Source organism: Nestor notabilis, unplaced genomic scaffold, assembly GCF_000696875.1.
Source record: "Nestor notabilis isolate BGI_N333 unplaced genomic scaffold, ASM69687v1 scaffold8220, whole genome shotgun sequence".
Taxonomy (NCBI): Eukaryota; Metazoa; Chordata; class Aves; order Psittaciformes; family Psittacidae; genus Nestor; species Nestor notabilis.
The window spans coordinates 5,134-21,760 of record NW_009911533.1 but is presented as its reverse complement, the minus strand read 5'-3'; the positions used below and the strand labels follow the sequence as shown (position 1 = coordinate 21,760).

General features: G+C 40.9%; 1 protein-coding gene across 1 annotated transcript; it reads left to right on the top strand.

Moving 5' to 3' along the window:
- Positions 1–271: 271 nt before the first annotated feature.
- On the top strand, positions 272–7,976 carry FNTA (farnesyltransferase, CAAX box, alpha; the record flags this gene model as incomplete). The annotated part of the gene is made up of 8 exons (XM_010015254.1): positions 272–357; positions 954–1,068; positions 1,925–2,029; positions 2,745–2,871; positions 3,279–3,427; positions 5,330–5,392; positions 5,868–6,039; positions 7,585–7,976. Coding segments are annotated over 8 exons (946 nt in total), but the record flags the coding sequence as incomplete, so codon positions are not given.
- Between the last annotated feature and the right edge of the window lie 8,651 nt (positions 7,977–16,627).

The following is a 16,627-nucleotide window of genomic DNA, read 5'->3' as shown; positions in this document are numbered from 1 at the left end:
TCTTCTCCACACTAAACACCCCCAGGTCCCTTAGTCGATCCTCATCACACTTGTGCTCCAGACCCTTCACCAGCTCTGTTGCTTTTCTCTGGCCCTGCTCCAGCACCTCAATGTCTCTCTTGTAGCAAGGGGCCAAATAACATGGTGACAATAATAGTGAACCTTGGGAACAAGGATGTGTTGCTACACATAGATTTGTGCCAGTAGTGGTTTAAGAAGCATTTTGTCCTTTTTAGAAGCATTGAAAAGAAAAAAAAACATGTATTAACAGGGACAGGAAGGAATGGGCAGATATTGAACCAATCCCTCAAAATGATGGGCCAAATCCTGTTGTTCAGATCATCTACAGTGAAAAATGTAAGTTTTAAATATGTTCTACAATCAAAACTTTAGAGTGGCTAAATTTGTGTCTGTCTTTGGTGTTGTTAAAGCATAATTTCATATTTTGGATAACAAACCTCCTAGAGCAGTACTGTGAAGAAATTAGTATTTATCGTGTTACGGTGGTTGTGTGTGATGTTTTCACCAAACATGTCTGAAATTGAATCTTCACCTGAGATGTTAATAGCCAAAGTTTTATTTTAAAATCATAAGGCTTAACAGGTAATACACCAGACAGTCTGGTTCACATAATAAGGCATTTCTAACCCACAAGTGGCAAAGGAACATGAGAAGCTCCTGCATCTGGGCAAATAGTGTGAGTAAGTAGCAAGGAACTTTTCTTGATTGTTTTGGATGCTGTTCAGATGGTGTACTTTTAAGATACTCTTACAGCTTTTTGTTATACTAATATAATTTAGTAGTGCTGTCAGAGTAGTAGGTAGCTATCATTTCAAAGAGGTATATTTAAAGTACAAAAAATAGGAAGTAACTTCAAATGATTACTAACCTTGCCTGATTACTAATCAGGCCATTGTCTCATAGCCTTGGATAAGATGCTTTTATCTGTTTAGTTCGAGATGTCTATGATTACTTCCGGGCTGTTCTGCAGCGGGATGAGAGAAGTGAAAGAGCCTTCAAACTAACAGCAGATGCCATCGAGTTAAATGCTGCAAACTACACGGTATGGTAAGTGATAATTTTAGGATTATTTCTACCATCATTTAATCATCACTTGCTGACCTTTTATGTCTTTAATAATTGTATCAGTCTAATCAGGGCATGACTAGTTGAGTTTTCACAGAGGAGTGGTGTAGACTTCCAGTCAGCTTCTGAAGAAAGCCTTTATTCAGTATTTTCTGTGTCTTATTTTAATTCAGTGGTTTTCATTCATTTGGCTTTGAGAATATTTTCAATCAGGTCAGGATTAGCTGCAAAAAGACCTTTGGTTAAAAATAGATCAGGTGTGAAGGCCATCTGACAGGGTAGCCTTGTCGAGATGCTGAAGATGCCCTCAGTGGGCTTCAAGAGTCATAAAACCATGATAACTACTATATCCTGCTAAATAATGATATGCTTACTAAGTAGAGCATTTTCCAAGATCTGTAAGGTAATGTGCAATTAGGTAATGAATACATAGTGAATTTATAATATTCAGAGTAGGACCTTTTAACTCATGAATGCTAACAAGTACCTCTTATATGTCTTTATTTCACTAACTTGCATAAAATTAGAAAGTTTATGTTATTTTAAGCGCATAAGTCATAGTTTTTGTGAGGATAAGACTAGTGTGGGTAGTCAGAGGTTAACTTGAAAGGATTGCTGTGATCTTAGATAACATACTATTGTAACCAGTTGTATTCCAGGTCTCTGCTGTTTGATAATTGAATGGCCTTTAGCAGAACTGGGTACGTGGTTTAGTGTTTTGCACTCTTTTTAAATCAGTATCTATTAGAAGTACTGTGAATAAAGGTTCTTCTGTGTCCTCCTCCATGAATTTTAGCAAAGCCATGTTGCAGCATTCGAATGCTTGACTTTTATACAGGCATTTCCGGAGAGTCCTCCTGCAGTCCTTGGGAAAGGATCTCCATGAGGAACTTAAGTATATTACAGCTATCATTGAAGATCAGCCAAAGAACTACCAAGTCTGGTAATACCATGTTTTCTTTTCAGTTCTTAACGTGTTTGCAGGTAGATTTTGTTTTTTAAATTGTCCAGAATCAGTTGTGATCATTGATCCTAAAAGTTCTTAAGAGTTGCTTTCTGCATCTACTTCAGTGGCAGTAGTGGAAGATTTAAATAGAGTTGCATCAGCATCAGTGCCACAGTACTCTTTAGCTGTTTGTTCTAAATATGTGATTATGACATGCTAAAAAATCTGACAGATAAAAAAATTACTCATGAAAAGGCAAACAAAAGGACAGATAGAAATGAGTGTGGTTCCTTTTATTGGCTTTTGGAGTTTGCTTACCTGTTGTTGGGTTTTCGAAAGAGTGGCAGAGTAGGCAGAACAGCAGCATTGTACTAAAGCAGAGAAGTTATATAGTAACTAGAAGATCTTATTCTGCTGAAGACTTTGGCCATGAGTGTTAAAAGTGGAAATGTGTTGTTTCAAGTAAACATAGTTTGTCAAAAAGGAGGTGATTGGCCAATACATATATGTAGATAGAATCCGTTATAGTATAAGTATACATTGTATGTTTCTCAGAGCCAAGTGAAATGTTTTAGTTGATGTATTTAATTTGAAATATTTAACTGTTTTTTTTTCTAAGTAGAACAGTTGCTCTATGCTGTTTTAATACAGACCATATGCTCACAAGTATTTTTAGACTATTCTAAAAATAGTTTCCTTCTCTTGTCATTAGGCATCATAGACGGGTGTTGGTGGAGTGGCTGCAGGATCCATCCCAAGAGCTTGAGTTCATAGCTGACATTCTTAACCAAGATGCCAAAAATTACCATGCTTGGCAACATAGACAGTGGGTTATTCAGGTATTATATCCACAGAACTGTTGATTAAATAAACAACTTGTTCAAGTTCTAGAGTTTTGCTTCTTAAATACAATCTGAATTGTATTTGGCACTTCGTTTCTAAGGCTAAAGAGGGGAAAACAATTGTGTTTTACAGCGTGGTATAAACTATAAATTCGACTTTCAGAAACAAGTTCAAAAAGGTCTGTTGTTGGTTACTTACTATTATCTGTGTGAATTTAATAATGACATAATACCATTGGGTGCAACTGAATAGTGTGTTCCTTGCACACCCTTTTTTCTTTTCTTTTTGTTAATTTCTTTAAAAAAGTTGGTGTATCTAATGTTCAGAGAAGTTAGAGGAGGGAGAATATATTTTAGAAACAGAAACGTGATTGTGATAGTCTTTCTTTCTTCCCTTGCTGTAGGAATTCAAGTTGTGGGACAACGAACTGGAATATGTAGACCAACTTTTGAGGGAAGATGTGAGAAACAACTCTGTTTGGAACCAGCGGCACTTTGTCATCTTCAACACTACTGGCTATGATGATCCAGCAGTTCTAGACAGAGAAGTCCAGTTAGTAACGTTACTCATGCTCACATTAAGCATTCTTCATTACTTGAAAGCAAAGCAATACTTTGTCACTTTCTGTGGGGTTTTCTTTCCTGGGCTCACTGTCATGGACAGTGGATAAAGTGTTAGTGCATATACAGATGTGTTCAGCACCACTGACTTGTTGAGTAGTACTGAAGCAAGCTATGCTTACCCAGGGCAAGCTATTCTCATGCGTCTTGCCTTCCTGCCCTGCTGTTTATTGTGCAAACAAAACTTCTAGCCTTTCTTAGTCAATGAGCGATAGTGGAACAACCTGCAGAAAATCTCTGTCGCTGGAACCACATAAACTGTGCTGTTCGTTAGTATTTTACATCCTATCCCTAGAAAGCTTGGAAGGAGAGGCACTCTCAGTATAGTACTGCACAGCTGTTTTAGTAGTACAGTAGCCACAAGGATTTAAAGTTAACATGGGCATGGATTGTAGGAGGAATTGCCTTTTGTGAGAAACGTAATGCAGCTGGGAAAAGAAAAGAGCTTTCAGGGGTATGTGGTCAGCATGAAGACAACTACTCATATTAGTTGGCTAGTTTTGGGGAAGATGGGCTTTGGAAACTTTCAGAGTGGTATGTTTATAATTGAAGAGAACTTTGAAGAAATGGGCTTCTAGCCATTTATTTTACTACTATGGTGGTAAGGGAAGCTTTCTTGTATGGTTTTCACATCCCAGACTGCTGATCAGGGTTGATGGTTATGAGAAGAAGTTTGTCTGAAGTGAAGAAGCAATGAAAAGAAGGTGCTGCAAATTTTGGAGTGGTTCTTTAGAAGTAAGAATGAGTCTCTGAGTAGGTCCATTGGTACGTTGTTCACAGAGGATCTTGGCCTCCACCACCTTTCAGGGTTGCCTTTGCAAACTGCTGTAAGTTTTATTTCCAGGTTATAACTTTCCTGCGGATTAATAAATCTGAACCATTTCCATGACTTAAGCTTGGATATTTCCAGCTTTTTCTCTCCAGAGGTTAAATCTGACATCCTCCCCTGATCTGTTTATACATGGTGCTGTGTTCAAGATAATTGGATACAATTTTAAGAGTCAGACTGTCTAAGGTTAAGACTTCCCTGATGTCGTTATAGAACTGTAGTTGGGCTGCTCATTGCTTGATATAGTGACTGCAGAAGGTTAAAAAAGTTTTAGGGTTGTGGTGGTGTTTTGTTTTTGGGTTTTTTTCCTCAGTACTGCTTACAGAATTTTTTATCAGTATCTGTTGTCTCTGAAAATCAGCTGAATACCTGGTTATGCTCGGGAAGGGCAGAAGGTACATGTTCTGTGAAGATGAAGTGTGGCTTTGCAACTGCATGGCAAGTGCCTCTTGTTGCTTTGGTTTTAGAGGAGTTGCCTAACTTTCTAAGAACTACCGCAGAAGAGGGCATGAGCTGAAAGCTCAAGCTCAGCCTTCCCCTGGGTTTGCTCAAGTGCAGCATCATGAAAAACATTCTGCAAGTAGATACAGAGCATACAATTTGCAGTCCTATTAACATAGCTCACCCAGGGCTTCGATTGCGCTAGCTGTTTTCAGCCCCATGATATTTGTGAGCATCAGGACACAAGTAATTCCACTAGTATACCAGGAGAGTACATTACATTATATTGTTTTTTAGTGTAATTGCTCTTAATTTTGAGAACTGCCTCATAATTGTATAAAATGCAGCAAATGGAACACTTGAGAATTTAAAACAGTTCTCATGATGTCTGCCTCTCTGAGACTTGTGGTGATTGTATTGCATGGCATTTTTCATCTGTGGCCCAGCTGAGATGATCTGCAAAAAGAGTCTGAAACACAGGCTAGAGGGATGTATTTGGGAGCATCTGAGCATATTCAGGTAGTTTCTAACTGCAGTGTTAATGGTTGCGTTCTTTTTCTCCAGATATACTCTTGAGATGATCACTGCAGTGCCACATAATGAGAGCGCTTGGAACTATTTAAAAGGGTAAGGCATCATTCTCTGTGGGGCAGAGAATATCTATAGAAGGTATCTTATGCCTAGCTCTTAACCGGAAAGAGCTTATTGCTGTTCATTCTAGTGTTGTGTTCTCCAGCAGGCAGGCAGAAACCTCCACAAGGATTTAACATATTAGCCTAGTTTCTCCGTAACTTTCCACTAAGTATCTGGCCTTGTAGCTCTTGCAAGAGGATTGCAAGTACTTCCCATGCTTTTAAAAACTTGACCTGTAATGTTACTGCTTTCAAAAGCATGGAATAAGAACTAATGACTATGCTTTCAGTATAATTTCTGTTCAGGTGAGCATAATTATAACATGAAGCTGTATTGTTGCTGACTGCCTTATTGTATTGACACCCTTATTTCAAAACTGATCTCCACATAAAGGAACCATAACAGAAATAAAAATCCTCACAACATGTTTCCCAGTGTTATGTTTCAAGCCTTTTAACCTCTGTTCTAGGATTCTACAGGATCGTGGTCTTTCTCAGTATCCAAATCTGTTAGAGCAGCTGTTGAACTTACAGCCCAGCCACAGTTCACCCTATCTGATTGCATTTCTTGTGGACATGTATGAAGATATGCTTGAAAACCAGTGTGATAACAAGGAAGAAACACTAAACAAGGCATTGGAGGTACGTTTTGAGAATTAGGTTTTGCTTCTCAGGGATGCCATTTATTGTTTTCTTGGTTTATATCCCGACAAAATGGGATTGATTTTTGTAAATAGAAAAGGTTACTTGTTAATCACAGGAGCTCTATGAAAAGTTGAACATGAAAGCCAGATAATCACAAGGGTCTCATGAATTTATCTATAGTTAATAATTTGTGAGATACAGAATCACTGTAAGCTTTCTTCACTTATTCGTAAACAAAAGGTTTCTAATACTGCCTGCAGAAGAAAGGTGTTTCAACAATTGAGGCATTGTTATGCTCCAGAGTTAGCATTGGATTACCTTTCTTCTCTGTGGGTTACTGAATCTTGTTCTCAGAGTATCTATATCTAAATAGAATTTCAGGAGCCCTTTGCACTTCTTGGCTCTTGCTAAGAAAGCTGGCAGAATTAGCCTAAAAGCCAGCAGGCAATGGCAGCACCAGTAAGGAATGTCAGCACCATTTCCTACAGAGAATCTATGACTTCTAGCAGTGCTGTGTGTCTCCTTGTGCTTCATATTTGTGGAGCTTCTTGCTGCTGTTTGCAGTGTAGTTTTTACAAAAGCAATTTTCATTCACTGTACAGCAGACTGGAACTCTAATTAGAACTGCAGTTCTTGTCTGGAGTCTGTGTGTTCCAACACTGTTCATTCCCAACATTTTTCCTTTGTTGTGTTCCAGGACCAGAGTGTAACTAAGTGTAGTAGTATGTCCCAGATTCTTGTTCCTTTATACTATTGCACAGAATTTGACTTCTTCATCTACTTAGGCATCAAATCTCCTATTACTCAACTCTGGTTCACTAATTAAGGCAATGTTACCTGCATATAATAAAAGTGAATCGACGAGAATGTTTGTAGATAGTGTTCATATGATATAAATGTTACACAGTGTTGTGTGAGCAGGGTTGATTTCTGCTGTGCCTCACTGCTCACCCAGATCAAAATAAAACAAAAATCAGAACAAGAAGTATCTGTATAGCACCAACTCTTAACATCTTGTGAGAGAAGGTTACTGGCTTGCATGCAGAATCCTTCTGGGACAGTCTCCTCAGAGAAAAACCATAACCAAGTATCTCTTGTCAATCCGTCAGAAGGACTGAAGATTCAAGAGCAGGATGTTCCACCACTGCTTTGAATGAAGTGGTTTACAGCCTACTGGATCACTAGAAGAAAATCAAGCTTCTCAGGAAGTCCCAAGTATACTGTAGTATACTTCAGGCTGAATAGTCTGGAGTAAATGACGAGTGATAGGCACAGAAAGGAGTAACGGGGAAGCAGTTGCAACTGAAATAGGACTGGAGAGATTTTTGTGCAGTTTTGTGTCAGATTGCTTGACTGCCATTTGGAGTTGACATCATTTTGAGGTCATCGGACAGTTGCAAATGGGGTTAATGAAACAACTGTCGTTGCTGAGAAAGGTGTTACTGTTACGGGCTGAACCATATATTGTATCTATTTTATAAAGATAATTAAGGATTCTGTAAGCTTTTGGTATAACTCCAATCTCTCAATTTTCTTTTATAGTTGTGTGAAATTCTGGCTAAAGAAAAAGACACCATCCGAAAGGAATACTGGAGATACATTGGAAGGTCCCTTAAGAACAAGCACAGCTCAGGCACTGAACAGAGCACACTGACAGACAAGCAGCAGTAACTGAACGTGGACGAAAGCAGTGTTAAGTTCTCAAGCTGTTCTAAAGCAGTACTAAGCAGGGTCATCAACTAGTTTAAAATCCAGTGTAGTATTTATAGTCTGGTGAAGACATACTCCAGTAAAAGAGGAGTGCAGAGTGCTGTATAGTCTTTAGGTCACTGCTGCTACTGGTGATACCTCTAGGTGCAGTCAAGAAATATATTAAGGCTAAATTATTGAAATGTACTACGTAAAGGTTTTATTTCTTAATAATAGATACATAATAACATTAATAGCCATCTATGGAAGTGTTCGAGGCTGGGCTGCATGAGGCTTTGAGCATCCTGGTCTAGTGGAAGATGTCCCCACCCCATGGCAGGAGGGCTAGAACTAGATGATCTTTTAAGGTTCCTTTCCAACCCAAGCCATTCTATGGTTCTATGATAAAGCTATACCTGCTACTTATAAGGCAATAAACCAATTTCTTATGCCGTGGCTTAATCACTCCTGGTTCCTAACAGTCACACCAGGTAGTGCAGAAATAACTGCAGGTAACTTAGCTGTAGTAGATACGAAGTAACCTATTTCTGGTTAGTGCAGTTGTTGCCTCACATAGGAGCAGCTATGCAACACTGACAGCACATGCTATTGTATGCAGTTAACACCAAGTGTCATTTTATAATAAAAACAGTTAACAAAGCATTTTTCTGAAATTTTTTAGTGTGTGTCTTTTGGCGTTTAGATATGTATAGTTCGTTCTTCTCAGATGCTAATAGGGATTAAAATACCCCTTTTAGGGGGATTCTGTTGCACTGAGGTGTCTTTTGCACTGTAGTATTCTCATCCCAGAAACTTTCAAGACACTTGATGTATTCGGTGTAGCCTTGAATTCTTACCTGTGCAGTCAGGAGTAATGCTTTAAGGGACCCTAGATGATCTGCTTATTTTTTTCTTGGCATTCTGTTCAGACAGCTGAAAATCTGATTATGTATTTTTCTCTTCACCTTTTGGAACCAAACCAAACTGAGTTCATAGTTCAGAAGATATTATAACACACTGGTTATGTTACGTATCTTCACTGAACTGGAAAGGAAGGAATGGTTTTATTGGGGACCTATAAATGTCTTAACCTTGTTGCTCCTGTAGGCTTTCCATATATTTTCCATGCCATATATTGAGCAAAGAATTACTTTTCCTCCCCTTTGTGAAAGATATAAGGCACCTGTACTACAGAATTCAAAGGATGCATATACTTGTATGAGAAAACTATCTGCCCTCCTTTCAGTAAATAGCTGTTGTAAACTGTGTTCTTAGATAGAGTGCTTGTCTGTTATGAAGTATTTTCTTGGAGATGGTCATAAAAGGAACAAATAAATACTAGTATTTATTCCATAATATGAACAGTCTTTCTGATACTAAACATTAAAAGCTGCTGTAATTAAACCATATGAGATTATTTTATACTTGAAATATGTTAGGTCAATGCATTCTTTAAAGCAACTCATAGAGAGTGAAATATGTGAAAGCTATCTAATTTTTCTTTCATGATTTTGACACTTTCCCAATAGCAGAGAAAACATGTTTATAGTGGCACATGAACATTTAAAATGGACATGAACTTTAAGTGGTGACTTGCCAGTCCAGGGGTAAAGGTTGGTCTTGATACTGTGACTCTATGATTCAAACCTTTGGGGATTTGTTACATGGGGTTTTTTTGTGCCTTTTCTTTACCACGATTGAAGCTCCAGTACAGAACAAAAAGTGTATGTTTATATCCCCATGAATGGTTTCTAATTGAAACTACACTAAATATGGAGTACAGATCAGTCAGGATGTTCCAGGTCTTTAGGACAAAGTAGTATATTTGTCACTACCAGTCAAGAAACCTCAGAGATATACCACAGATAAATGCAGTCCTTAAAATAAGAGGGAAGAGAATTTTGCCTCTACATATGGTGTTACTATGTTCCTCCTTTCTTTCATGAACAACACGCAGAAGGAACCTGGAATAAGGCAGACACTGGCATGGATTGCAGAGAAAAATAACTCGTCCTGCAGTAAGATGATGAACAGTGTCCACTGGGTCAGCACACTGGGGATGTGAGTTGTGGTCACTTGTGGTCTGAGGAAAGACCTTAGCTTTAGCCCTGTTCTTCTGTGTCAAGAACAGTGGGATCCTCTGACAAGACTCTTGGGCTATTTTCTTATGGTGTGGTCAGCTTAGGGCCTTCTTGAATCGTGTAGAGATAATCAGTAAAGAGTCATCTACTGACAAGTTTCATGTGGGAAAATGGGAGAAATTACAGACCACCTCCCCTTAGTCCCCCGAAGTTAAACTGTGACACTAAGAAAACCTTAGGATAAAATGCAGCTGCTACTTCCAGGATGGGATGCAGTTGGCATGCATGGAATCTACCTGGTGATAGTTCTCTAGGCAACCCCGCAACCTTAGCATGCTGAGAGAAACTGACCAGAGGGTGGAGCAGGGTGAAGGCCCCACAGCCAGTCTCTGTTGTACTCTCTGCAGGAGCGGGAACTAAAAGCCACCATGTACTGACAAACTGTAGAGCAGCTGCCAAGCAAGCAAGGCGAGAGGATTTTACACCCATCAGTAACAAAGCGTATATGACTAGTCACTCAAGCTCCATAGGCATAGAGTTAAAAAGTCAAAACCTGTGTTACTATGGGGAAGACTGGACAAATCTGAGGGCCTCCTCAAGGTCAGGATGAACAACATTGAAGAACAAAGAACTGAAAGCAGGAGAGGAGGCTTTGCCCTTGTGCAGGCAGATTAAGAAGCAGAGCTAGCAAATCTCCAGTCAGGAAAGACTATTCTTGAAGCCTGGTATATCTTGGAAGCACATGGACATCGTCAACATATGGCTTCACGTGTCAGCAAAACATGACTAGGGTGTCCTTTCGACGAAAATGGTGTAACCTTATGGAAAATAACTGACCAATCAGTACATGGTGGGAGGGTTATGGGAAGTTTCTAATGGTATAAATCAAATGAATCAAATGGTATAAAAACGTGAAATTACGAAAGGGAAAATGGGGAAGGCTCCATCATAACTTCTGGAATCAGTCGACAGGCTGAACCTGCCTTCTCCCCCATAGGGATACCTATTGAGAAAGAGCTTTTGCACTCTAAATGAACTCTCTTGTGCGAGCTGTTATCAGTGATTATAGTTTGGTTGTGCATCACTTCAAGCTTGTTTTTGCAGACAGTCCCTATCACCGGCAGTCACAAACCTTAATTTGTCACGATTTTATATTAACAGTGTTATTTCATAAACTGTTAGTGTTAGTCCTTTGTGGGCACTAGCAGTCACCAGCAGTGGGTAACAAAGTGGGAAATCCACTGAGGGGCGCCCCTGATGCTGTTGGTGCATTTCCCTGAACAAGTCAGTCAAATCGCACTCTGATCCAGCGGGACTGTTCAGTGAAGGGTCCCTATAATGGGATGCTGACAGATTGGTTGGGCACAAGGGTCTCAGCTTTCCTGTGGCACTGACAGGCAGATCAAATACTAGGGGTCGAGAAAATCTCCCTCTCTTTCACATGACACAGTTAATAGGGTTTTATACCTGTAGTACAAGCATAGTGATACTTGCAAAGATAATGCTGTTTCTGAGCTAAGTTAACCACTTACGTGTACTCTAACAGAAAAACACCTTGTCTCACGTAAAACAAATGCGTGACCAAACAAATCACGCAAGTCCTAATAAAAAAACATGCTAGAGTCTAGAGTCCATTAAAAACCAAAAACCAAAATCATTATGTTTTAAGAGAAATGTTTGGGTTTCTCTCCCAAATGTTTACTGTCCCTGAGATTGCAAGGAAGCTCTAAAATTCTCAGTTCTGTGGTAGTCAGGTATACTCAGAAATACCAAGCTGCAGACCTGGGAAAGCGACAGGCTGCCCAGCCAGGTTGCAACCACAGCTACCAAGCCTTTAATTTTAAAAGTGTGTCCAAGACAGAATCTGTCATATGGTAGTGGGAGCTTGACAAAACTGAATGAGCTATAGAGAGAAGGATGTTACAGCAGGAACTGATAAATGACTTTAACCTGTAGGCATTGGTACTGACTACCTAGATCAGGGGAAACACAGAACTGATTCATCCTAAGGGTTCATCTCTACAAGAAAACTTACTGTTGTTACTGATTGTGTGTAGCGATTTAACTCTTGTGTACAATTTTATTACTGAAGAGCTGTGTCTAAACAGAAACAGCATTGTTACAACTGTCTCTTGTAAATCAGTGTCATTGGAACATTCAGTGGAGTATGAAGAATTATTAAAGAGTGTCAAATAATTTCCTATGCCTGTTTTTATCAGAGGCTGATGTTCTTGCCTTGGTCTAGCTGTTTTGTCTGTCTAAGCTATTATTAAATTCCTTCTTATTGTCTCTGCAACTCGGCTGACAAAACACGTCCTTCCTAATCTGTTCAGTACAAAAACCACCTCAGTTAGCACAAAATGCTTCTACCAGTTGCTGTCTGGCTGTGCTGAGGCACATTAGGAGCATGCTGTTCAGCTGGACCTTCTGTGGGAGCAGTATCTTTTTTTTGCAGGAAAGCAGTGAGGTTTCTAATCACTCCTGCCATGCACAACACTTCAGTCCAAGTGCTAGCAAGGAATTCATGCAGTGCACTGGTGACAAGGGTCTTATGGAGAGATGGACCCCTACAAGAGCATAAAATGCCTGAAAGCTCCTGTGGCTTTTAGAGCAAAGGGATAAGGGAACAGCAGGAAGAGGTGGTGTGGAGTCATCCCTTATGGGCTCACATAAAGGCTTTGCAATTGCTGGTGTGCTTGTCTATGTGCCAGTTCCAAATAGGCAGGGGAGACACTGCAGCTGTGGTTTTCTTGCCCTGTACGTGTGAAATGAGCCACGTGTCTCAGGTGTTGTCCCAAATAAGGCATAGTGGATTCAATATCCATCCTGCTGCTAGGGAGGGACATGAATTTCATAGAACCATAGAATGGTTTGTGTTGGAAGGGACCTTAGAGCTCATCCCGTTCCAACCCCACTGCCATGGGCAGGGACACCTCACACTAGACCAGGTTGCTCCAAGCCCTGTCCAACCTGGCCTTGAACACTGCCAGGGATGGGGCAGCCACAGCTTCTCTGGGCAACCTGTGCCAGCGCCTCAGCACCCTCACAGGGAAGAACTTCTGCCTAATGTTTAATCTAAATCTACCCTCTTTCAGTTTAAAGCCATAACCCCTTGTCCTGTCACTACATGCTCTTAGAAAAAAAAAAAAAATAAAAAGCATTATGGTATGTAAGAGGGACACAAGCGTTTCCATGTGAACAGTCAGGATAAGGCTGACAAAACTGAGAATGCACGCACTTATTTAGGTGTGTGTAAGAACTTGGCATGAATTGCTAATAGAAGCTGCGCCAAATTTAGCCAGGAAGCCCACCTCGGGATGTCTAAATGTTTACATCAGCTGTCCTATGTAAGCTCCTCGGGGCTAGGACTCTGTGCTCCATCACACGTGTCACCCATCACTGTTCCTCACCAAACCATGGGATGTAAGCCTACATTAGACTTCAGCCTCGGGCGATTAAAGTCTTTGGGGTATCAATTTTCTGCAGCTGTCTGGCAGGAAAGTGGACATTCATCGCTAGATGGCAGTGTGGAATTCACTCTCAGCTCACTGCGACCCTCAGCGTGCTGTAACTAGGACAGCTCGCTCTTCCTGCAACACAACTGATTTCACTCTTGCTAATTAAACACGGAAGAGCAGCTGCGCGGTAAGCCAATATATAGCACCACAGAGGGCTGGAGCTCAAGTATTCTGGGAGGAGCTTCATTAAAAATTGTTGCTGTTAATTGGAGAGAAATTTGTCATTAGCTGAAATGATGCCTTCTCTGGCACAGGACACTTTGTACCAAATCTGGACTCTGCTGAGTCCTGCTGTTCTAAAATAACCTCGTGGCTAAGCCCCTCCGCTCAAAGCATGAGTTTTGTGGTCAGTTTACACCTGTTGGAGATGTGCCTCCGGTCAGTGCTACACTCATGCACTGTCACAAGCTGAGAAGTTTTGGTCCCCTAAAGCCAGTTTTGTTATGTTAAGTTTCTCTGGTCCCTCTGTGAGGAAGGGCTGGCCATTGCTGTTCCTGCTTCTTGTAAGTCAGGGGAGGACTTGGGCCAAATTGAGGAAATAAAGCATGCTGTTGCAGGTCCAAAACTGGTTGCATTGCTCATCAGGAAGCAGGACTGAGGACTTCAGTGAAGAAAGTCAAAGACAGATGTCTGTCATTGGTTTGTCAAGACTGAGTCTTGCAGTTTGTAACCATGGTGCAGGGATTTGAAGTGAGTGAAGAGATGCCACATATGACTTCAGCTTGAGCACCCAGCAGTTTAACCCTCAAGTGCAGCTGCTTCCTATGTGTGTATGCACTGAGCTGCCAGGCTCTGCTGCCTATGCTACCCATACACCTATTCCCATAGGTGTAATGCCAGATCTGGTACCTCTGCCCCTATCTGAAATGACAGGTTTATCACCTGGTGACAGATGTAATGCTGCCTTATCAGTACAGCTCATGAGCAGTGATTTTGCAGCTGCAGAAGAGGCCTTGATGTGTTTGGGCATCTCATTCTTTTGATTGTGGGTTGCTTTGTATAGGTGTACACAAAGCCCTGTCTGTTATCCAAGTTATCTCTCCAACAGACTCAAGAGCAGTTGAATAAATGCTTGTGCTGCCACAAGAAGCACTGGAAGGAAGAAAGTGAAAGAAAAAAGGAGCTGTGTTTGTACTGTTGATGTACATGCCCTGTCCTTCCCCTTCTGCCAAAGCCTGTCACCAGGACAAGAAAGCAGCAGGTAGATAACCTTCTCTTTTCAGAGCCAAGATGCTTACACACATCTGTCCCTGCTCTAGCTTCCAGCCACACCACAAATGTGAGGTTTATTCCCAGTTTTCCTAGAGGACAGTGAGAACACACTTTTCCTGTACATTGCAACATATGGTGCTCACTGGCTTTGCTGGCTGCTTACACTGACAGTTTTTCTGCTGCAAAATGAGCCAAAATGCCAAATTTGCAGGTACCCACAGCCCAGGTGTATGGCAGTGGGGAGGGCTCCCAAGCATATCACTGTACCAAGCAACACCCTGCTACGAGCTGAGTGGTAGTGGCAATCCTCTTGCTAAGTTGTTTTAGAGGCCTAGTCTGCAGACTGAAGGCCACAATAAAAGGGGAGACTGTATTTTAAACTGGCAAGTGAAAACCAGAAACGCCTGCTTTTAAAAACACATTTTCAAACATCAATGTTGATAATTCTTTAACTGAAAAATTAAAAGCTTGTAAGTTAAGAATATAAAACTGATTAGCTTCTGACATTCAGAAAGAAAATGTAAGAGAGAAAATGTTTCATGTGAGACCTAGTTTTTTGTTAGAAGAGGGTGTCTGAACAAAACCCCAGAAGCTGGAAGACTGTTTATCATTAGCAGTGTTGCAGTCATAGCTAGGTTCCTCTTGGCACTGAAGCTTTCTCTTGTGTCATTGCAGAAGGAAGGGGGAGATGAGGCATGACTGGGTCCAAGGCAATCCAAAATCACTACTAATGCATCACTAACAACAGCTAAAAATGTTACAGCAAATGACTTCAGGAGAATCTGAACCATACAGAGCCACCTAGCACACCCAGCAGGTCTGTGTATTTGCAGTCAGAGCGAATATGTTAGTCTCTATTGACTCTTCAATTTCTTCTTTTCGATTGCTAATACGTTGGTGGCTCTGTGCTTGTCTAAGCTATGCAGGCTAAAATCTATAAGGAGAGAAGAGAAAGGGACAGATGAGATATAACCCATTTTACTGCAGGATCACTGCTCAGCAGCCATGGCCAGGACATGACTCTCATCCCCTAGGCTATATATCCCATGCTGACAGCTTTCTGCTGCCACTTCATAATGTGGGCTTTTTACAGCAGAAACCATATATCCTTGTAAGTTTGAAAATGTCTGGTGTACACAGAGATGCCCTCCACACACACTGCAATGAATGCTAGCAGTCTCTGTCACCATAAGAGCTACACCTGCTTTCTGTTCCTCAGCCCCATGCCTGCATAGCAGATACAAGCACCGCAGGACAATGCTTGCCCATGCTTTGCCATGCTGCACTTATTCTGGGTAGTGCTGGAGTTGATGAGGCTCTGCAGTGGCTTCTGGAAGGCCCCTTTGCTCACAAAGGTCCTCATGGAAAAGAACCTAGCCATGAAGGACCCCTGCGACCCCTGCAAACCTTGGGCCAGTTGCGGAGACTTGGGTACCACCTCATCATAGCATCCCACCCATCACAGGATCCCAGCAGGTGAGGGGTCTGGACATAAGGTAGCAGTCAGCTTAAATTTTATTGAAATAGAGGCATATAGATCCAAAGATTAACCACTATGCTATGAAAGAGGAGCTTGTCTCCTGTATCAGATTGCAGTATCCACTGTAAGAATAGGCACAGCAGCACTCAAAAAGGTCAAATAGGGTCACTCAGTGATTTGAATTCATAGTGAACCTACTTAATGTTTGAAACAGGGTGGGGATACCAGAGAATGAAAGGGCAGAAAGGGCTAATAAAGGCTAATATAAACCTAGCTCATAGCCAGAACCAGTATTGTAGCATGGCCCTGAGAAACATGTGCATAAAACATATCTGAGGAGCAGAAGAAAGAGTGTTTAGAGTGATGAGCAGATACTGTTTTATTTGCTTCTTCCTGATTGCAGGAAAAGGGCTTTTTAAGTAAACAGGATACATCCCTGGTATCTTCTTACTGGAATAGTGCTTGGGATGCTGTGTTTCTTATTCATTCACATGGAATAGAGTAAAGCCAGCAACATTTATTGTTATCAAGTAGAAGAGTATCAGTTGTTTCAGCAGTAACCTCCAATAATTTCAAGAAAGGATAAATTATTTTCTCTTTGTTCT